At 44.9% G+C, this 23,527-nt stretch overlaps 1 protein-coding gene across 1 annotated transcript in view; it reads right to left on the reverse strand.

Annotated features, from left to right (window-relative positions):
• The window catches only part of MTCL1 (microtubule crosslinking factor 1), a 100,611-nt gene extending 77,325 nt beyond the window's left edge, over window positions 1-23,286 (reverse strand). The window contains exons 1-2 of the mRNA XM_054381607.1: window positions 23,074-23,286; window positions 20,773-20,931 (exon numbers count right to left, since the gene is read on the reverse strand). Coding sequence (XP_054237582.1) covers window positions 20,773-20,931; window positions 23,074-23,271 — 357 coding nt within the window. The 5' untranslated portion in view covers window positions 23,272-23,286. The remainder of the gene's footprint in view (window positions 1-20,772; window positions 20,932-23,073) is intronic.
• Window positions 23,287-23,527: the final 241 nt, after the last annotated feature.

A 23,527-nucleotide genomic window follows, 5' to 3' on the forward strand; every position in this document is an offset into this window, starting at 1 on the left:
GTTTCACAGACTGGTGACCTGTTTATGCTGTCTGCCCAACAAGTTATTCTGTAATAGCTTGCCTAGGGCAACTCTCTGTGCCAGCATAAAAGTCACTTTGTCTTGGACTGGGGAAGCAAAGCAGCAGAAGCACTTTTTTTTTTTTTCCTGCAGTAAACACCAAGGAGAAACAAGAGCAGCTTAAAGATCATAGAATCATGGAACAGTTTGGGTTTGGAGAGACCTTTAAAGGTCATCCAGTCCAACTCCCCTGCAGTCAGCAGGGACATCTGCAACTAGAGCAGGTTGTTCAGAGCCCAAAACAAACCAATCCAGAATGCTTCCAAGGATGGGGCATCTACTGCCTCTCTGACCAGTCTGGGCCAGGGTCTCACCAAGCCTCACCAGAAAAAACGTCTTCCTCCTCTCTAGTCTAAATCTTCCTCTTCTAGTTTAAAACCATCACCCCTTGCCCTGCCACAACAGGCCCTGCTAAAAAGTCTGCCCCCACCTTTCTTCTAGGCCCTTTTAAGTACTAAAAGGCCACAAAAAAGTCTTCCTGAAGCCTTTTGTTCTCCAGACTAAACAACCCTCTCTCAGCCTGTCCTCACAGCAGGGCACTTCCAGCCCTTGCATCATCTTTGTGGTCTCCTCTGGACCCACTCCAACAGGTCCATGTCTCTCCTGTACTGAGGGCTCCAGAGATGGACCCAGCCCTGCAGGTGGGGTCTCAGCAGAGTGGAGCAGACAGGCAGAATCCCCTCCCTCCACCTGCTGCCCACACTGCTAGGGATCAGCCCAGAACATGGTTGCTTCTGAGCTATGAGCACACATTGCTGCCTCATGCTCAGCTTTTCAGCCACCTAATTCCTTCTCCACAGGGCTGCTCTCCATGCCTTCATCCCCCAGCCTGGAATGACACTGGGGATTGCTCTAACCCAGGTGCAGTGCCTTTGCACTTGGTCTTACTGAACCTCATGAGGTTCACACAGGTCTCAAGTCTGTCCAGGCCCCTCTGAATGGCATCCTATCCCTCAGGCATGTCTCTCTCTTCTTGCTCTCTACAACTGTCTGAAAGGAGGATGGAGTGTGGTGGGAGTCAGACTCTTCTACCTACTAACAAGAGACAGGACAAGAGGAAATGGCCTCAATTTGTACCAGAGAAGATTGAGGTTGTATATTAGAAGAAACTTTTTCACTGAAAGGGTTCTCAAACACGGGAACAGGCTGCCTAGGGAGATGGCTGAATCCCCATTCCTGGAGGTGTTTAAAAGATGCAAAGACGTGGTGTTGAGGGATGTGGTTTAGGACCAGACTTGGTAGAGGTAGAGAATGGTCAGACTCAATGTTCTCAAAGGTGTTCTCCAACCAAAACAACTCTGTAATTTTAAATTACAGTGAGGGTCTTAGATTCAGAACATTTTGATAGTCCCAAATACATTACCAAATGTCACTAAGCACTCTGAAATCTATTTGAATTTTTTATGTGTGAAGGAGCTACTTAGAGTTTAAGTGGCTAAAATTCTGTTTAAGGGCACTAGAAATTCTTCTGTATGCCACAGCCCTGAACATTCCTGCTTTGTTCCTCAATGCCTGTTTTCTTTGCAGTAGCTGCAATAGTAACCGATAGCAGATTAGATTTATATTGAGCATGCTCTTTCTTCTTTATTATTTTTTTTTCCTTGCTACTGTTTAAATCCCCCTGGAACTCAGTGGAGACAATCCTTGAGCTTGACAGTACTAATCTGCCTGGTGCAGATGGAGCTCCCTGGATGTGGCTATTCCCTACCACACCCAGCTATGAAAACAAGGCATGGAGCTCTGTTTATGCCATCTCTGGGAATGCTGTAAGCATCATGAGATCATCACAGGAAATTCACATCATTAGAAAAAAAAAGAATAAAAAAAAAAAAGAGCAGGGAATGAATAACACAAGCAGATAAATGCTTCCAGGCAAATAAATTTCATAGCAAAAAATCCAAACCAAAACAAAAAAAAGGGGGAAGATGACTTTCAACCTCTGCTGCACCAAAGGAAAAATGCCAACTGCAAATTAAAACCAGAGTGTTAGGGAAGAAATTCTGTCTGCCCTCTGATAGCTGTCTGTGCCAGCTGAAAGTGAATTTATGGCATAATTGAAATGACATTCCCTTTTTGCTACTCACTTGCTTCTGCTGAGCATCATTATGCTGATGCCTTTTATCATATTCTACATCTGAAAGAGCTGTTCTGTTTCCACAATTCCACTTTTTGCACCATCAGGCTCTAAAACTTTGAGCATTCCAATCTTCTTCTCCCTTTCTCCTATAAGGACAGATTGAGAAAGTTGGAGTTGGTCATCCTGGAGAAGAGAAGGCTCCAGGGAAACCTTACTGAGGCCTTTCAGTAATGAAAGGAGCTGGTAAGAAAGATGGGGACAATCTTTTTAGCAAGGCCTGTTGCTATAGCACATGAGTTGATAGTTTTAAACTAAAAGAGGAAAGATTTAGACTAGATGGAAGAAATTTTTTATGGTGAGGATGGTGAGACATTGGCCCAGGTTGCCCAGAGAGGTGGTAGGTGCCTCATACATGGAATAATTCCAGGTCAGGCTGTTTGGGGCTCTGTGCAACCTGCTCTGGTTGCAGATGTCCCTTCTGACTGCAGGGGAGTTGGACTAGATGACCTTTCAAGGTCCCTTCCAACCAAAAGTATTCTACAGTTTTAAAACTCTGCAGACAACTGTGAGGCAAAGCACAAAGAATGTGTACAATGCCAGAAGGCCAGGAAATCTTCAGAGAATTAAGGCATGCTTTCACTGCCACAGGGAAATTTCATCCAGTGTCACTTCATCTACCAAATGCCCCAAACCCACCAAAGAGCAGAAGCATCAGGAGCTGCCCCAGGCAAACCAGGCCACTGTTCTGTAAGGGGAATGTTTATACATGTAGATCCTCCCAATGCTGGGCAAAGAAAGGAAAGGAGGTGGATGCTAACCCATTCCTCCTGGCACACACATGAATTAGCATCCGCTATGGAAGGCAGAAGCTGGTGACTTGGCTGGGGCCCTCAGATGTGTCATCATCAGGAGAGGCTATCTCCGCTCATAGCTAGAACAGTCAGGCTATGCCAAGGAATACAGTCTGTTCAGCAGAAGAGGTTTGTGCTCTTGCTGATGACCAAACCTCATCCCATGCTGAGATTTCAGGACCAGGAAACAAAAAGTACACTAAACAGCTTTATTCTGAAGGTCTGCTTGAGCAAACAGCAAGCTCCAGAAGCTGCTTTACATAACGTCTCCAAGAACAGAAATCATAGAATCATAGAAGGGTCCAGATCAGAAGGGACCTCCGAAGGTCATCCAGTCTGACCTCCCTGCCAGCAGCAGGGACATCCCCAATTAGATCAGGTTGCCTAGAGCATTGTTGAGCCTCACCTTGAATATCTCCAGGGAAGGGGCCTCAAACACCTTCCTGGGCAACCCGTTCCAGTATTCCTCTAGCCTCATAGTAAAGAACTTGTTCCTAACACCCAATCTAAATCTGCTCTTCTCCAGCACATTGTTCCTCACCCTGTCACTGCAGGCCCTTGCAAACAAACTCTCCCCATCCTTCTTGGAGGCCCCCTTCAGGTACTGCAAGGCTGCTATTAGGTCTCCCGTGAGCCTTCTCTTCTCCAGGCTGAACACCCCCAGCTCCCTCAGCCTGTCCTTGTAGCAGAGGTGTTCCAACCCCCTGATCATTTTCGTGGCCCTCCTCTGGACCCGCTCCATCAGGTCCATGTCCTTCCTATATTGATGGCTCCAGACCTGTACACAGTCCTCCAGGCACCATGCTCAGCCTCACTTACTCCAGATTTTAGTTCATTACCTGTTGCCACAGCCCTGAATTAACAGCCTGGAGCAGACAAAATGGTACCACAGATGGGGAAAAGGGACTGTGTAGTTGCTGGATCCCACATCATGTGGGCAGGAGTAGGCACTCCACCAGAAGACACTAAAAGGCAAGTCTTTAAATCCAGCTATTTGGAATATCCACAACTGCAAGACACTGAAACCTTAATACTGCATTTGGCTGTAACCAAATTACTTTGTGCTTGCTTGCTCTTGGACATCAGACCAAAATAATGTGTGATCTGATGCATTTGGATTAGTCTGAAAGATTCATTAGGTCTGCAAGAATAATCAGCAGTTTGAGACAGAAAAAAAAATTCTTCTCCTTGGGCAGTCTGTCTCTGCAGATTGTCACTGTTACCTTGGAAGGCTTGGCTTGTCTCACTGCATAGCGAGCTCCTCTTTAAAAACTGCAAAGAGACAGCAGAGCTTTGACACCTTCAGGGACCCAGTTTCCCTACCTCCAGTCCCTTGCAGATACCTAAGTACAGTCACCAGGTTACAATCAAAGAATTGTTTGGCTTGGAAGAGATATTTAAAATCGAGTCCAACTGTTAATCCAGCACTGCCAAGTCCACCACTAAACCATGTCCTTCATCACCACATCTCCCTGTCTTTTAAATCCTTCCAGGAATAGTGACTTTACCACTTCCCTGGGCAAGCTATTCTGGGGCTTAACCACTCTTTCAGTGAAGAAATATTTTCTCATGTCCAACCTAAATCCACCCTGGTGCAACTTGATCAGTTTCCTCTTGTCCTTGATACTTGGGAGAAGACACCAACACCCATCTGGCTCCAACCTCCTTTCATGGAGTTGTAGAGTGAGAAGGTCTCCCCCCAGCCTGTTTTTCTCCAGGCTAAAAAACCCCAGTTCCCTCAGCAGCTCCTCACAAGATTTGTGCTCTAGGCCCTTCACCAGCTTCATTGCCCTTCTCTGGACCTGTTTCAGCACATCAGTGTCCTTTCCCTAGTGAGGAGCCCAAAACCGAACTCAGTATTCAAGGTGTGGCCTCACCACAGAGGGGCAATCACTTCCCTCCTCCTCCTCACCATGCTATTCCTGATACAAGCCAGGATGCTGCTGGCCTCCTTGGCCACCTGGGCACATGCTGGCTCACATTCAGATGACTATTGACCAACACCCCCAGGTTCTTTTCCACCAGGCAGTTTCCAGCCACTCTTTGCCAAGTCTGGAGCATTGCATGTGGTTGTTGTGAACCAAGTTGCTGGACCCAGCCCTTGGCCTTTTTTGAACCTCATCCCGCTGGCCTCAGTCCATCAATCCAGGTCTCTCTGTAAAACCTGCCTACCCTCAAGGATATCAACACTCCCTTCCAACTTGTTTTCATCTGCAGACTTACTGAGGTTGCCCTCAATCCCCTCATCCAGATCACTGATGAAGATACTAAAGAGAATTGGCCCTGGTGCTGAGCCCTGGGGAATACCACTTGTGACTGGCCAGCATCCAGATTTAATTCAATTTGACACATATATCTTTCCATATTTCAAAATCCTCATGAACTGAATGTTAAAGACCTAAAAAGCTGAACAATGGACTGATTTTTTTCCCTCCTTGGGCAGTGATGTGATATTTCACTTTGCATTTCTTCACCACATCACTCCCCAAGGCTGCCTCCGTAACACACATTCAGTCATGGATAAAAGAACAAACGACTAGGTCTGCAATTAAAGAAAAAAAAATAGGCAAAAAGCCAAAGAACTACTACACCATGAGCTTAAAAATAAAAGAACTGCAGGCAGCTATGATCATTCTGACAGCTGCTCACTGCTGGCCAGATTTTCCATCTCCCATCAAAGAGGAAGTTGTCATTGCTCTGCATGCTATGGAGGTCTGACTGCCCGGCTATGATAGCTAAGAGTGCTGTCAAAAAAAAAAACAAACTAAATGCACACTCACTAATGATTTCATTAATGCAAATCTTTCCTTGGAAAATAATAGTCTGTGTTTTAATGGAGAAAAAAGACAGTCAATAAATCCTCAATGATGCCTCATCTCTTTTCTACTAGCAGTTACACAGGGTAAAAACAATTCTTCTTGCGACTGCCAGCCTGCCAATCTGGTTTAAAGTTTTCAGTTCTTCATGAAGGTTTTCAGAAGGACAACAAAAATGTTATTGGTAATCACAGAATCACAGAATGGTAGAGGTTGGAAGAGACCTCTGGTGATCAACTAGCTTAACCTCTCTGCCAGAGCAGCTTTGCCTAGAGCAGATTGCACAGGATGGCATCTCCAGAGATGGAGACTCAACCACCTCTCTGAGCAGCCTGTTCCAGTGCTCTGCCACTCTCAAAGTAAAGAAGTTTCTCCTCATATTTAGATGTTCAGGTTTGTGCCCACTACCTCTTCTCCAGGCTAAACAGCCCCAAGTCATTCAGCCTTCCTTTATAAGAGAGATTCTAGTCCCCTAATGGCTCTGTTTGAAAAGTCTTGATTATGAGTAAACAACTATGAGCACTTGCAACAGAATAGTCCCTAAAAAGAAAAAACAAAGCTCAACCAGAAGTATTCCAAAGTTTATTCTTCCTCTGCCCCCCCATCACAAGTCTCCAGGGGTTTACTGCCACATCCTCCTCCCCCAGCAGTTCCCACTTTTGAGACAGGATTAAAATAAACCCTTGGTGGTGGGTGATTTATTTGAACTATTTCCTCTTCTGATGGTCCAAACGGAAATCTCATCTTCTCCTTTTTCTCCTTTCTCAGTAATACTCAACTCCAGGACCTCAGAGCAAGAGCTCAAGTGACCAAGCGAGGAACAGAATCAGCTGCAGACCAGGAAAGGGATGAAAAGACAGCTTCAATTTTAAAGGCCAGATTGTAATATGATAAGAATGACAACCTTTGCATTCCGATTAGTGCTCCCATCGCCTTCAATTATGTCAGCTGAAAACGGGGAGGAAAGGTGGCAGGATCCAATCAACACCTACATTTAAAACCAGTTAACAAACTGTCAGGTTTGGTTGTAGAAATGCCTCTATTAGTAAGCAGGCTGAGTGAATCCTGGAGAGCACTGTCAATCTTTATATGCTAAGAATTACATGCTGGTGGGTTTAGGAAACTGAAGATGATGTATGGAAAGACTGTTTTTCCCTCTCTTGGTCTGTGCTCATTATGAAAAATCCTGTAGCAACATTACAGAGGTATTTCTAACAGATTCTCTGGAGAACTATTGACCTTCTGTAGATCAGTACATGTTACATTCTGGATGCTTGTGGAGTATCACTTGTGGATACTTGTCGGGTATGACATCCACAGCCTTTGCTCTTGCTTCTGGCCAATCTCTTTTTGGTGGTGTGCAAAGTAAGACAAGGAACAACAGGTACAAGCTTGAACATGGAAGATTTCACCCCAACATGAGGAGAAACTCCTTTACTGTGAGGGTGATGGAGCACCAGAACAGGCTGCCCAGGGAGGTTGTGGAGTCTCCTTCTTTGGACACATTCGAAACCCACCTGGATGCATTCCTGTGTGGCCTGCCCTAGGTGATCCTGCTTTGGCAGGGGGGGTTGGACTCAATGATCTCTGGAAGTCCCTTCCAACCTCTAATGTTCTGTGATTCTAAGGAAAGCACCCATGAAGACATGAAGGATGTGTCCATGCCAGCAATGCTCGTCCCTACAAGGCTTCTCTTCATAGAATCAAGGAATGGTTTAAAGGTCATCTAGTCCAATCCCCCTGCACTGAGCAGGGACATCTGCAACTACCAGCAGGTTGCTCAGAGCTTTGTCCAACTTGACCTGCAATGTTTCCAGGGCTGGGGCATCTACCATCTCTCTGGGCAACTTGGGCCAGTATCTCACCACCCTCAGTGGAAAAAAAACTTCTTGTTCTCTCTAGTTTAAATCTCCCTCTTTCAGTTTAAACCCTTCATTCCTTGTCCAGTCACCAGAGGCCCTGCTAAAAAGGCTGTTCCCATCTTTCTTATAGGGAGATCTTATTGTGACCTTTCACTACTTAAAGCAGGCCTAGAAGAAAGATGGGGACAATCTTTTTAGCAGGGCCTGTTGTGATAGGAAAAGGGGTGATAGTTTTAAACAAAAAGAAGGGAGATTTAGACTAGATAGCAGGAAGCAACTGTTTGCAATGAGGATGGTGAGACACTGGCCCAGGTTGCCCAGAAGATGGTAGAAGCCCCATCCCTGGAATCATTCCAGGTCAGGTTGGATTGGGCTCTGAGCAGCCTGATCTAGTTGAAGATGTTCTTGCTGACTGCAAGGGGGTTAGACTAGCTGACCTTTAAAGGTCTCTTCCAGCCCAGCCTTTCTGTGACTCTATGAAGGATCACTGTTGAAAACTGAACAGAAAGACGAACAAACAATCCTCAATTATTTATTTGATAGAAAAATGCATTATATATGATGAAAACCATTAAAGAGAAGAGCAGCTTAAAGACTTTCAGATTTCAGTCTCCTGTTTAATCATTTCAGCTCTGATGTATTGACACTCTGGAACTCAGGGCTGGGAATTTATCCTGAACCCTGCACAGAGTGATAGTGAGGAGAGCTGCCTTCACCAATCTCTGCACAAGACCCAGTTTCTCCTGGCACAGCTGACTGCAGCAAGAGCATGCTGAAGAAGAGGTTGGACTGTAACTATTTTGGAGCAATCCCTGAGAAAGAGGCCTTAAATAGACCAATATGTACATCTGGCAATCTCAGATGGATCATTGTGCTCCTTCTGCCCACGTACACATTATGGTGATGTCCCTAAATATCAACACAATTTACTCTCCTCAGCTCCACTGGAGCAAGACCTAAAATTTTCACATTCAGGTAAGAAAATCTTGCAATTCTTGTATTCATTTGGGTTCAAGCTTTCATCTTGGAACAAAATACACAGTAGAAAGAAAAGGAAACACAGAACTCAGAGGTAAGGTACCATTAGAGGCTGATAGCATCAGAAATGAACCACCATTATGGGTACTCAAAGAAACTTCAGGCTCTCTCACAACAAGGCACAAACACATACCCAAATCAGGCAAAGATTTCAATGTGCCTCCTCCCACAGAACAGACTCTGTCTCCTTCCCAGGAATTTCTCAGCAGGCTGAGTATAGGAATAGGGTGGAAAACCATGCTAGCTTTGCAGTGAGCTCTCTGGTGATATAACAGCTGGCAAAACCCATGGGGATCCATGGGGTGTGGGGATCACTCCTATAGGGATGAGAAAGGGGCTGAAGTCCTGCACATGCCAACAACTCTGGCATAAATTGGGTTGGTGAGATGGGTGAAAACATTCCCATCTGTAGCACAAAGGAAAGAGGTTATTTACAGAAAGCAGGAAAATGTGATGATTAGAGGTTGCGTGAAGACTCCTGATTGCTCAGTTCTAGCTGAGCTTCCCTTAGCAGGGGAGTTGGACTAGATGATCTTCATGGGTCCCTTCCAACACCTACCATTCTGTGATTCTGTGATTCAGTTCCACACCTTTGCCACTTAAAGCCTTTTCCTGACCTACTTCCAACAACAACTCCATTTTGGCATTCCAAGAGAACTTCTTGACAGATCCAGGTGACATGTGATGCACCACCAGGCTGTGCTGCCTGACAGTAAGGCTTTGAGCAGCAGAGCCAGGCTTACCAGCATGGTGCCAGGTGTAGGGATGGGAGAAAGCACAATGCTGAAACATGTGGCAACACAAAACTTGCCAAGATGGTCAGAACTGTCCCTTTCCTTCATCCTCTGACAGCTCAAGAAGTGTGATGTCAATAATTTGTAAGTTACCTGTGCAATAAGCTACCTTCCCCTTTTAAAATAGAGCTAGAGAAGCAAGCCTCAATAATTAATTTGAGAAGAGAAATAATCAACCCATTCAAAGGAGGACAAAAATCAATAGCTCTGATTTTTTTTCACCTGCCTAAGCATTTCTGGGCAGTGCCATCTTTGGAGGTACCAGTACCCTGATGTGATGCATATTCCTACATGGAGCATCATCCCAACAAAACAAAACAACAAAATCAAACCAAACCAAACCAAAACACTTGCAACCCAGGAAATTCAGTAAGAAACTCCACATCTCACCATGCTCCTCTTTCTTACCCTGACAGACTGCCTCTTCCTCTTTTCCACCCTGCTCCCCAGAGCTCCAGATGCTGGGGATGACATTACCAGCGATGTGAGATGACAACATTTGGTGTCTGCTCACTGGGAGCCAGCCAAAGCGTGGCAGGAAAGCTGAGCCCCACAGGACTGGCGGCACCAGCCTTGCACTGACTGCCAAATGAAAGGTCCTTCTTCACAGGTTCATAGCCCTCTTTTCCCTTCAGCTGGAGCTCCCTAACAGACTCGAAGCCAGATCCATTTTAGGAGCTGTATTGGCTCCCCCAAGTCCGGGGAGGGAAAGCTCTGATATTTTTCAGACATTTTATAGGCATCTCTGAAAGGGGAATGCTCTGATATCAAGGGGTAGGGCTGGCTGGCCACCAGATGGGTGACACATGCTTTTTATGAACCACTCTGCCTTCCCAGAGTGGACTAGGCAGCAGATGGGAATTGGATTCAGGAGCTGGATTCTGGAACATGTGGATTGGAATCAAAGACAGAACAGAGTTCTTGGATACCAGCCATTGAAGAAGAGGCTTGACCCTGGTGATCCCTCAGCTTTATATTAAGTATGACATCCATGGGATGGAATCCCTCACTGGTCAGTTGAGGGTCATCTTTCCTGTTCACTCCCCTCCCTGCAGGTGTCTCCTCTGACTTCCTATTCCCCAAGGTGGGGCAGAAGATGTGGCAGTGCCCTTGGTCTGCACAGGAGCAAGTCGAAGCCAGAGCCTTTCTGCAGCCCAGCCCCTGGCACTCTCCACCAGTGCTCTCACTGCTAGAAGCAGCCCCTGGCTGTGCAAACCCTCCCTGAACTTCAGAAAGCAGAAACCGAGCTTAGAAGTCCAAATACTGAACAGAATTAGTTCTGGTCTAGCTCAAACCAGGAGTGCTGGGTACCCATCTCTCCCACAAACACCATGTGACACTTCCATATGAACAGTTGCCAGGTGGTGAATACTTGAATTTCACCAGAGAGAGGAAAGATGAGGAATATTCCCAATTAACTTCAGTGTACACTTGACTGTGGATATTTCAGCTTTTAATCCAAGCTTCTGCTCACAGAAGAGCAGCATGCTGCCAAAATTTGCTTGCCCTGGCACAAAGTCTTGCCCACATCTTGGCAAGGAAAGCAAAGGGTACTGTCTCCATCGAGGACTTCTGCCCCAATTGAAATGTGACTTAGAACATAAACAGCATGCCCTAATTCCTCCCCACCCCCTCCCTCTACCCCCAACAACACTTGAAGGATTTGCTGCCAATTTTTAACAGGGTTTTGCTGAAGAAAACTTTTAATGATGGTGTGGATAGGTTAAGGGAAGGCATGAAAAATAAGCCTGGATTTTTCCCCAGGAGAGTTTTATACAGATGTCACAGAGGCTACAGTTTGTTTGCACTGTCACTGCCGAAGCCCATGTGACCAACAGCAGGGTTATTTCTGGCAACTGCGTGGAGGATGGGAAGACTGATAGACAACTTGAGCTTCATGGAGGTTATCTCCATGCCAGCCTCTGTTATTGAAAGAGCAATAGCCTTTTAGCTACTGAAAGGGTTCTGATACACAGTAAGAAAAATACACAACTAAGGGAGCATTTCAATTCACAGAATCACAGAATCCAAACATGGTAGAAGTTGGAAGGGGCTACTGGGAATCACCTAGCCAAGCTTCCCTGCTAAAGCAGGGTCACCACAGCAGGTTGCCCCACAATCACAATGTCCAGGTAGGTTTGGAATCTCTCCAGAGGAGAATCCACAACCTCTCTGGGAAGCCTGTTCCAGGGCTCCAGCACCCTCACAGAAAAGAAGTTCTTCATTTTGTTTAGGTGGAATTTTCTGTGTTCTAGTTTGTGCTCACTGTCCTATCACTGGGCACCACTGAAAAGGGTCTGGCTCCATCCACTTGCCCCCACCCTTTAGTTATTGATCAGCACTGAGAAGATATCCTCTCAGTCTGCTCTTTTCCAGGCTAAACAGCCCCAGGTCTCTCAGCCTTTTGTCCTCACAGAGATGCCTCAGTCTCCTCAGCACCATCATAGCCTCTGTTGGACTCTCTTCAGGAGTTCCTTGTCCCTCTTGAACCGGGGAGCCCAGAACTGGGGCTCCAGAAAAATACTCTAGATGTGGCCTCACTAGGGCAGAGGACAGAGGGAGGAGAACCTGCCTTGACCTGGTGTCCACAGCCTCCTTAATGCACCACAGGATGTCATTGGCCTTCTTGGCCACAAGAGCACATTGCTGGTTTATGGTGAACTTGTTTTCCACTAAGACTCCCTGGTCCTCCTTTGTGGAGGTGCTTTCCAGCAGATCAGCCCCTCACCTGTACTGGTGCAGGGAACTATTCCTCTCTAGGTGCTGGACCCTACACTTGCTTTATAACTAACTGGTACCTAGACAATCATGCAGCTAGGGGAGGTCGTTGTTCCTGCCGCAAAGACCATCACTTAAGCAAGATTTCTCCATATAGAAAGCTTAGTATTGAGGAGTGAGGCCATGAAGGAAGTGACTTCAGAGGAAGCCCATGCCTGGGATAAGAGGCTCAGTTCAGGCTGAGCAATAGAATGTTAAAAAACTCTGGATCTGAGCAGCAGAGTCTCTGTTACTTTCTCTTAAAACCCATCCCATCAAACATTGTAACAGGACCTGGAAGCAGTGCCAGATGATTGCTGGCAAGGATGGATTTGCTCCATCAGGTCCTTGTCCTTCTTGTGTTGAGGGCACCAGAGCTGGACACAATACTCCAGGAACATTTTGGAGGGTTTAGGGGTTGGACTAGATGATCTCTAAAGATTCCTTCCAACCCAAAGCATTCTATGATTCTATAGTTTTGATTTAAGGCAGATCCATTTCCACACCTTCCCTCCACCCTCTTTGTTGGTCTCCACACTGAGCAGACCACTTCACTGTCAATACAGCTCCTGAAATGGCATAATGAAATCATTCACTGTGGTTTAGGTACCAATTCATTATTTATCAGAAGGAAAAAAAGCTACTGGAGACAAAATGGTGCTGCAGTAAAGCTTTCATGCAGTTAATGGTTTTAGTCATGATTATTGCACGAGACTTCCTGACTTGTAATTGTCACAAGCAACAACTTCTAAGTAGGGTTGCAGACCCAACATGGACATCTCACTTAGCCCTTTAAATGTTATTTGAATCTATAGCTTGTAAGTCTTCTCTTTGCTTTGTTTCTCAGCAAATTCACATAATTTAAGCTCTTCGGTAACTAAGAGAAGTCATATATTACAAAACAATCAAATGCTTTTCACAGCATAGCCCTCTTTCAGCCCAGTAAATTCCATTTGAGAAAAGGCTGAAGAACATCATCTGCCACCTTAACTACCATGTAGGAAGTCCTAACTCATGTACGCATGGGCAATATTTTCTACAAACATGTGGTTTCACCAAGAATAATTCCTTCACCACTTGTGTATTGCTTTACTCTATATCTATGCATTTGTATCAGAGAGAAAAGAGGGAAAAGTGATTTCCAATCATGCTTCACACCCACTGCATGTATTATGCTCCATTTTACATAATCCCAGCATGGTGGGTGCTGGAAGATTGCACCTCTGGGGATCAACTAGTCCAAACCCCCTGCTAAAGCAGGGTCACACATAGCAGATTGCCCAGAATCACAATGTCCAGTTGGGTGTGGAATCTCTCTAGAAAAGGAGACTCCACAAGCTCTCTGGGCATCCTGTTCAGGGCTCCAGCATCTTCACAGCAAATAGGTCTTTCCACATGGTCAGATGGAAACTCCTGGGTTCCAGTTTGTGTCTGTTGTCCCTTGGCCTATTACTGGGCACCACTGAAAAGAGTCTGGCCCCCCACCCTTTAGATATTGATCAGCATTAGTAAGATCCCCATTTCAGTCTGCTCTTCAACAGGCTAATTTGCCCCAGTTGTCTCAGCCTTTCCTCCTCACAAAGATGCTCCATTGTTATAGCCCCTGCTTGATTCTTTCCAGTAGTTCCTTGTCTCTCCTGAACTTGGGGAAGCCCAGAACTGGACCCAGTACTCCAGATGTGGCCTCACTAAAAGAAGTAGAAGAGCTTCCCTCAACCTGCTGGCCACACACTTTTTAATGTACCCCAGGAGACCACTGGCCTCCTTGGTCACAAGAGCACGTTGCTGGCTCACATTCAACTCGTCCAGCAGGACGTCCTGGTCCTTCTTTGTGGAGCTGCTTTCTCATGAAATCCCATTTATGTACTGGTTTTCATCTCAGTCTGTAGCCTAGAGAGATGTGTTGGAGACATTACTAACACCCAGTGGACTTGCACTTGTCTCTTCTCATGCTGAAATGAATGCAAACACAATTGCATGTCTTCCTCCTCTGCCTTTCTTTGTGCAAACACCACTGAACGTGAGATGCAGCCATGGTTCTCCAGCAACTGGAAGAGATTTCCCGAGTGGAGAACTGCACTCATGCCTCTAACAGTCCCAATGATCCAGAGGGTTTGAAGCACAAATAATTGCAACTGAAGTTAGGAACTGCCCAAGAAAACTTCAGTGTCACAGGGGAAGTTGTTGCTACGTCGAAGAACCTTGGAGAGAGAAAGCAACGCCTCTGGCTCATCCCCCTGCAGTCCTTCTGCTTTCAGTGGCTCTATAAAGGGAGACTTGTCACCTGCTGGGTGCAGCCCTTCCACACACAATAATGCCCCTTTCTTCCCAGTTACACAATCCTCATTCATTTCTTGCTAAACCATTTCAGAGCACTCACATCAAATCTTCCAGCAGCTGCTATCCCCGACCTTAATCCTCCCCTCTCTTTGTCCATCTGGGCAGGGCCACCATTCCCCAGCAGTGTCCCTGCTGCCATGGTCCTGCCTCTTTCTCGTCTCTGGCTCACTACGCCAAACCCAGACAAAGAATACGAAAATATATGTTTAGAAGCTGCAGGCTGGAGCAGGTCCAGAGAAGGCCACAACAATCATGTGAGGGCTGTGAGGACAGGCTCAGAGAGTTGGGGTTGTTCATCCTGGAAAAGAGAAGTCTCCAGACAGACCTTGTGGACTTCCACTTCTTAAAGGGGGCCTATAAACAAGATGGGAACAATCTTTTTAGCAGGACCTCTTGTGGCAGGACAAGGGGTGATGGTTTTGAACTAAAAGAGGTTAGATTCAGACTGGAGAGAAGGAATGAATTTTTTTCCACCAAGGGTAGTGAAACACTGGCACAGGTTGCCCAAGGACAGAAACCCCATCCCTGGAACCATTCCAGGTCAAGTTGGACAGGGCTGTGAGCAACCTGATCTAATTGAAGATATCCCTGCTTACTGTGGAGAGGTTTTACTAAAAGACCCTTAAAGATCACTTCCAAACCAAATCATTCTATGACAAAGGCGCTCAACACTTGCCAAGCCATGATTTTGTAGTTGTTTCAACTCACACTAATGACAGATCATCTAGTTGTGAAGCATCTTTGCTGAGAAAATATAAGAAAGATGTTCCCTAAAGATACCCTGGTGGCTCCAAGGAAATGCCATTTGAGATGGGTAGGATGTTGGGTTAAAGGTGTTTTGATCTTAAAGAAAATCCACTTGCTGCCATCAAACCTTTGAGAAAAGATCTGGGTGGTAGATGCTCAGGAGATAAGTAGTAAAGGTTTGGCATTGTTGTAAGCAAAGGAAACAGGGAAAGACTTTTCTGAATGCTGTTGGTTCACCAAATTAAATAATATATATCAGTGCTTTTCATGAGCTGAATTAGGATATCAGGAAGGGGAAAATTACAGTTGCAGGGATGTTGCTGAACTAATCTGCTAGTAATGGCACAATTTTTTCTCTCCTAGCAGCCTATTGACTCAAATGGTGACATTAATAACCTAGACAACAAGAGGCAAAAAAAGCAAATAAGGCTTGGCAGCGATATGTGTACTTAGCAAATTTGTGAGCATGCATTGTCTCTGCCTCTTAATCTGTATGGAAGCAGCAGCTTTGGTAAGTCACCAAAAATCCTAGCAAATTCCTAGAAGGGCCAGTTCTTAGAGACATCATAGTTTTGCAAGGGTATGTGACAAAGAAGTGTTCACAGCAGTAGGAAAACTCTGAAGCTCTGATGGAGAACGCCACAAAAAATAGGCAGTAGGGAAAAAAAAAGAGAAAAAAAGAAAAAGTAGGTGAATTCAGCTGTGGAAAAAAAATAGTGATGCTCAATGCTGCAGCAGCTGAACTGAAGGAGAAAGAACTTGGTATGGTCAGTACAGTTAATAAAATATTAGAGAGAAAACATTACCACCTGGTGAAATAAGTATCACAGAATCCCAGCATGGTAGGGACTCAAAAGGACTTCTAGAGATCACCTTAGTCCAACCCTCCTCCTAAAGCAGTGTCAACCACAGCAGGTTGCCTAAGATCTCAATGTCTAGGTAGGTTTGGAATCTCTCCAGAGAAGGAGACTCCACAACCTCTCAGGGAAGCCTCCTTCAAGTGCTTGGTCACTCTCAAAGTGAGGGAGTTTTTTTCCACGTGTTCAGATGAAACTTTCTGGGTTCCAGTTTGTGCCTTGTCCTGTCGCTGGGCACCACTAAAAAGGGTCAGGCCCCATCCACTTGCAGCCCACCCTTTAGATATTGATCAGCACTGATAAGATCCACTCTCAGTCTGCTCTTCTCCAGGTTGAACAACCCCAGGTGTCTCAGCCTTTCCTTCTCACACAGATGCTCCAGTCTCCTCAGCATCCATGTAGCCTCCACTGGATTCTCTCCATAACTTATTCTTGATCTGGGGAGCCTAGAGATGGAATCAGCAATCCAGATGTGGCCTCACTAAAAGAGGCAGGAGAACTTCCCTCAACCTGCTGGCCACAGACTTTTTAATGCACCCCAAGAGACCATTGGCCTCCTTGATCACAAGAGCACATTGCTGGCTCCAAAAGAATCAGTGGAAGTATCTCAGGCAAAAATAGTGGGGTGATGAACCTGCACAGTAATAAACAAGTCAAATAGTGAAAAAAAAAAAGAGAGAGAGAGAAAAAAAAAGAGAAAGAAGTATTATGGGAAAGAAAAGCACTATATTACCTTTAGGCTAAGAGGACTGAACGTCAGGGTTCTGATGAAGTTGTTCAGAGAAGAATGGTGTCTAACTGGAAGAATTGGATAAAATCCACAAGCATTGGTTAAAAATCCTTACCAATGCATTTCTTAGCTCAAAACACAGCTACAGGAAATGTTCCCAAAAGCTGGAGGGTTGAAGCATGTTTATGAAAAAGGGGGGGGGGAAGGGAAAGAGGTGGCATCATCACAAAAACCTTTAAGTGATTCAGCAATGATCTGAGAGCTCCTTATTGAAACAATCAGTGAAAACCAGAGTGTTTTGGTGATGGGGAGTATCTGGGAGATACCAGAACAAAAAAGAGAGTCTAGATGTGGTTTTGATAGTTTATGCAAAAGCTTCTGAAATCATGACAGCATCAGCACAGGAAAAACATGAAGAGGTTGGAGCTGGTCCAGAGGAGGCCACAAAATGATCTGAGGGCTGGAGCATTTCTATTGTGAGGACAGGCTGAGAGAATTGGGGTTGTTCAGCCTGGAGCAGGCTCCAGGGAGACTTTATTGTGATCTTTCAGTACTTAAGTGAGACTGGGGACAATCTTCTCAGCAGGGTCTGTTGTGAGCCGACAAGGGGTTATGGTTTTAAACTAAAAGAGGGAGATTTAGACTAGAGAGAAGGAAGATATTTTTACTCTGAGGGTGGTGAGAGACTGGCCCAAGTTGCCCAGAGAGGTGGTAGATGCCCCATTCCTGAAACTACTCCAGGTTCAGATTGGATGGGCTTCTGAGCAACCTGATCTATTTGCAGATGTCCCTGTTCACTTTAAAAGCCCCTTTCAAAACACTTTCTATGTGTGACTATGATTCATGTCGTGAAGCAGGAATCCAGAAGCATCTGGGCCTGAGGAGGGAAATACATGGGCTATGACACAGTAGTAGATGAGGAGATAAGAACATTGTGAAGTAGAAGGCAAGTGACTTCTCGTCACTCTTCCTCTCTGTTTTAACTTTACTTTTATTTGCAAAGCTGAAACACATCGAGCAATGATATTCAGTGACAAAAAAACCGAGAGCCTATCTCACACCTACTTAATACAACAACATCAAACATCAAATTAAATGAGCAGGAGGAGACCAAAATTAATTTCCCAGTTAAAAGTGCAATTATTTTTTTTTTTAAGGAAATTAGAATTTAATTTAGACACAGCAACTCTGTATGTATTTCACACCAGAAAATTCCTGTTGAAAGTATCACAGGAGATGGAAATAGGTGAAAGAATACATAACAGCACTGGTGAATGCTAGGAATTCATCCAAAGATTATGATTTTAAAAGGAAGGTGGCTTTAAGAAAGGAGTCCTAAAGACATTTCAGCATTCAAAATACATTAAAGGTAATCAACACAGATGCCATCCACTGCAGGGACCCCGGGGAATTGTATGGCAAGAGAAAGCAGAATACAGCACTGAATTAAGCAATAAACATGAATGTGGATGTGAGAAAACCTTGTTGTTGATCAGATGATGGAGGAAAAGGGCTGAGAATAGCCCAGGATATTACAGAACACGAGCATATGGTGACAGTGAGCTACTTCAGAGAGCTACCACTGCCTAACTGGGTCTCGGGCAACGCTCCAGGACCGGATGGGAAAGACGTTCCTTCTAAGTGTCAACCTTCAGATAGACAGGATGCACAGAGTGGATTGGGAGAAAGCTACATGGCCTTTGGGTCACTTGTCTCCTGATATCTAGAGAACTAGTTTTCCCACTGGCATGCCCATAATGCATTCCTTGAGAGCTATGTGTGCATTGAATGTTCCTAAAGAGGAACTGCTTCTGGTAGTTATCTGAACACCTCTTGAGGCAAGAATATTTTTTATTTTACTATTTTTTTTTCAGCAATGTCAACAGTGTTGCAAACAGACTTATCTGGTGTGTATGGCACTGGGTTTCTGCAACTTTTGGCTCATCTGTCCTTGTGTGACCTGCCAAAGACAAATCTTCATCTTATCATCTACTGTGATCTTATGAAATTCTGACTCCCAGAGAAAACGCCACTCATGCTATGGAAAAGCAGATTACCTCTACTACTGCTACCACAACTTCTTGTGTTACATCTTACACTCTGCTGTGCCTCCAGATCAGCATTCCACCCGTCATCTCCCCCTTTTTCCCTAGCTCCCTTCCAGCCTTTGCCTCTTATGGGGTAAAGTCTGCTTCCAAAATGAGGGTTTGTTATGACTTGCAACACAACAGAGACAGGAGAGTCAGTTGTGCTTCCCTGCTCTGTGAGGCTGCAGCAACCTAAGAAACACAGAAACATTTAGGTGGAAAAAGACCTTTAAGATCACTGAGTCCAACTATTAACAACCCAGCATTGCCAGGTCACCACTAAACCATGTCCCTCAGCACTACATCTACACAACTTTCAAATAACTTCAGGGATGTGGAGTACATCACTTCCCTGGGTAGCTTGTTCCAAGGCTTGACAACCACCCCTCTTGGGGAAGAAACAACCCTTTGGGGGAAGAAACAACCCTTTTGGGGAAGCAGGCTAAATTCAGCCTGGTTAGGGTTAGCACTTCTGGACCAGTTTCTTTCTCAATGCTCACCCACTGTTTGGCTTCTCAAACTGTTTAATCTCAAAGACCATCAAGCAGTATCTAGTGGACATGGGTGTTAATTAACATCAAGCAATACATTTGGCACTGTGGATGACATGCTATTTTTGTATGGTATATAGGCTGCAGACCTGAAACATGGTACCACGTCCATCAAGCACAACATTAACAAATAGCACTCAGCAGGACAACAGCTAAAACATCATGTAGACTTTATCTTTTGTGTCAGGCTCCTACGTTATCTAAGTAACACTGATACTGATCATCTCTTAGGTATAAAATGCTCCAAAAGTCTTGCACTGGACTCTTCATAACCCAAAAGCACAGAGGAATTAAATAGGGCTTGTCCTTATAAAACTGAGTCAGGCTTTGTACCAGTTGACTTGCAAGCAATGTTTGAGAGATTAAAATAACACATAATTGCAGCAGCTCTCTAAATCTGACTAGGGCTCAGAGGATAAATGCCTTACCTCATTATGTTTAAATGCTCTATCTCACTCAATCTGGTTTAAAACAGAGCAGAGCCTGCAAGCTGCCAATCTGCTGTACTGGTAAGAGAACAGAAATCCTGCTGCAGCTCGGGATGTGCAGTGAGCAAAGAGCAGTGCTCACTGCTTGGATTTTACTGTCCCCTGCTCCTCAGCTTGCTCGCTTCCAAGGATCTGAATCACATCACCTAGTGTGACCATGTGTCAGCTCCAGTTGAAACGATCCCTCTCCTCAACAGCATTGCTGCACCTGAGGTACAATGTTATTTATACATTGCAAAGCACATTCCTGCTGCCTCACTCATGCTGGTGGCTCCCACTGTCCCCACTGAGCAGCACCAGCCACAGCGGCGGCTTGCCTATCTGAAGAGCCCTCTCAGACAAGTCACGCACACCTCATTTGACTCTCAAGTAGGGGGAAGTCCTGGTCTGTGGAGAGACACAGCTAGCTGGAGTCAAATCAAAGGTAGTTTTGCTCCAGTAGAAAGACAGACTTTGAGGAGCCAGTTTGAAATGGGACAGAAGCCCTGTGAGAAGCCCTGGACACAAGCCCCAGTATTGTTCCACTGCCTGCCTCTATTGTTTCTAAATTACCAACTCGTTTGGGACACACAACAAAGGCGAGGAGACCTCTTGGGCAACTGTGCAAGCAATATCAGCAGGCATTTCATGTAGGAGTTAGTCCAAGATGCTTGTGTATCAAATTGCCCCTCTCCCCCAGCAATACTGCTCAGCATGGCTTTCCTGATGATTGCTTACCTCTTTTAACTTGTCCAGCTCATTTTGCAGCGTCTGCTTGGATACTTCCACCTCGATGATTTGCTGCCGCAGGACTTCGTTTTCATCTTCTGCTTTAACACGCTTCTCCTCCACACTCTCCAGCTCATGGTGCAGTCTGACAGAAACATCTTTGGCTACCTGATGAGAAGGGCACAAATGCATGAAGAGGATCTATGAGAAGAAACAGCTACAGAATTATCTCCTAGAGCAGGAAGCATATTACAACCCCAGACAGCCAAGAGATTTTTAATTCAATTATAAGACTGTTGATGAAATACTCCAAGCCTTCCAAGTACCAAAACGAATATTAATTTCTAATAAAGAAATCCAAGATGAAAATCTATTTGATTACCTGTCTCCAGCTCTCTCTACATAATGCTAAGACGATGTCAAGAACAGCAGGAGGAAATGGTAATGCTTGGACTTGGTGATCTTAAAGATCTTTTCCAAACACAGTGGTTCTGTGAGTTTATGAAACAAGTAGATACCAAACCCACACATCAAAGCCCCAGCATATCACATCCATAAAACAAAAGATGAGGAATTGTCTTGCAAAGTTGACAGGTTATCGATCAAAGCCACATCCATACAGCAGTCTCATCCTCTGAAATCTGCTGCTCTAGCAGCAATCACAACAGGGCAAGAGTGATATGAAAGCACAGAAATAGATGTTAGCTTAGGTTGCCTGAGTCCATCCTAACAAGAAAAAACTGCTACTCCAAACCCATTTGGAAAGGTGATTCATCAGGCAAAAAATATGAATTGCTGAATTACAGAAAGTCAGCAAAAACAAAGCAAACAAACACTTCAATATCTCTTTCACTTGAATCTATGTACCAGATTTTTACTGAGAACAGTACCATTTCCAGTATGATAAGATCGTCATTTGTATGTGGAAAAGGATTTGGGGGTGCTGATGGATGAGAAGCTGGACATGAGCTAACACTGTGCACTTGCAGCCCAGAAGGCCAATCACATCCTGGGCTGCATCAAAAGGTGCGTTGCCAGCAGATCCAGAGAGGTGATTCTGCCACTTTACTCTGGTCTGGTGATACCTCACCTGGAATACTGTGTACAGGTCTGGAGTCCTCAATATAGGAAGGACATGGACGTGATGGGGAGGGTCCAGAGGAGGGACACAAAAATGATCAGGGGTTTGAGAACCTCTGCTACAAGGACAGGCTGAGGCAGCTGGGATTGTTCAGCTTGGAGAAGAGGAGGTTCACAGGAGACCTAATAGCAGCCTGGAACAGGTTGCCCAGGAAGGTGGTTGCGGCTCCTTCCCCAGAGATATTCAAGGCGAGGCTCAACAAGGCTCTGGGCAACCTGATCTAGTTGAGGATATTCCTGCTGACTGTGGGGAGGTCAGACTGGATGACCTTTGGAGGTCCCTTCCAGCCTGGACCACTCTATGATTCTGTTCTGTCATAAAAGAGAAAATTAGGTCTGACATTTCAGAGTTTAATGACTCAATGCATCACTGTCACGTTCACACTGGGAACCAATCATTCCAGTTTCAGAAAGTTTTTTGTTTGGTTGGTTTTGGTTTTAGGTTTTTTTGTTTGTTTGTTTGGGGTTTTGGGGGGTTTTGTTTGTTTTAGTATAAAATGCTTCAGGATTCTACTGATAAGTAGAATTACAGAACGTATTTTCAAAACAGCTACCAGACAGCAATATTAGGAGAGACCTACAGCTAGATAAGCATCGTGCCTATACAAGGCTTAGCTTTGACAGAACTGTTTCTGAGAAATATGAAAACTGTTTCAGTATGCGTGCAGTTTTTTACAGGAATTTGGGTGTTTTATGGGACTAGCATTTTCATCCTCTATCTGAAATACTAGAGCAGTCTGTTCCCATTATGAGTAACTCCTTAGGCACTACAAAATGCCACTTTGACTAGGTTTTTTGGCATAAGCAAGAAGAGAAAAGGAAGGAAACAGGATGAATTGGGGAAAGTATATCAGATTTTGCCTATAGTTTTGCAGAGCTAAGGTTTTCAGTAAACCAAATAAAACAAACCTCTTTAAATCTTTCCAACGCACAAATGTAACTTGACTGCATCTCTTTCATTGTGAATCCAAGCACATGTTTTTTTTTACTCACTAAACACATCTTTTTATGATGATAAGCTGCATATTTGCTCTCCACTGCCGAGGAAGGAAATTGCTCCTGACGTTTGGAGAACTACTGCCTGCTTCATGTGTCACCCTCCCTCCCATTTGCAGGCAGCCAAATCCCCGTCTGCTCTCGTTCACTGTGAATATTGAATCCCTCACCCACCTTTAAATCTTGTTCCAGGCTCCTAATGAGCTCTCCATCCACGTGGCCTGTTTGTGCAACTTTCAAGCTCTTCTGTTCCGCTTTCCTGAGACGATATTGCAGAATGCGGCAGTTCTTGTTTGCCCGGTCCAGTTCTCGCCGCAGCTCCTGCAGCTGGTAAACATCTTCTTCTAAATAGCTGTCACGCATTTCTTCCATCTCAGCCCGAAGTTCATCCAGCTCATCCTGTGAGAAGGGAAAAAAGTGCTCCATCATAACTCCAAATCTCACCCGTGGGAGCAAAATAGGAAACATGCTCCTCAGGATACGGCGATAATTAAAGGAACCAGATTGCAACGTGCAGCTCCAGAAGCATAAGCAAGCAGCATAAGTTGTATCCCAACATTGACTAATTACACTGAACTAAACTAATGAACCCCTGTTACATGTCTTACAATTGCTTTAATAATTCAAA

The sequence above is a fragment of the Indicator indicator genome, chromosome 6, assembly GCF_027791375.1.
Source record: "Indicator indicator isolate 239-I01 chromosome 6, UM_Iind_1.1, whole genome shotgun sequence".
Lineage (NCBI taxonomy): Eukaryota > Metazoa > Chordata > Aves > Piciformes > Indicatoridae > Indicator > Indicator indicator.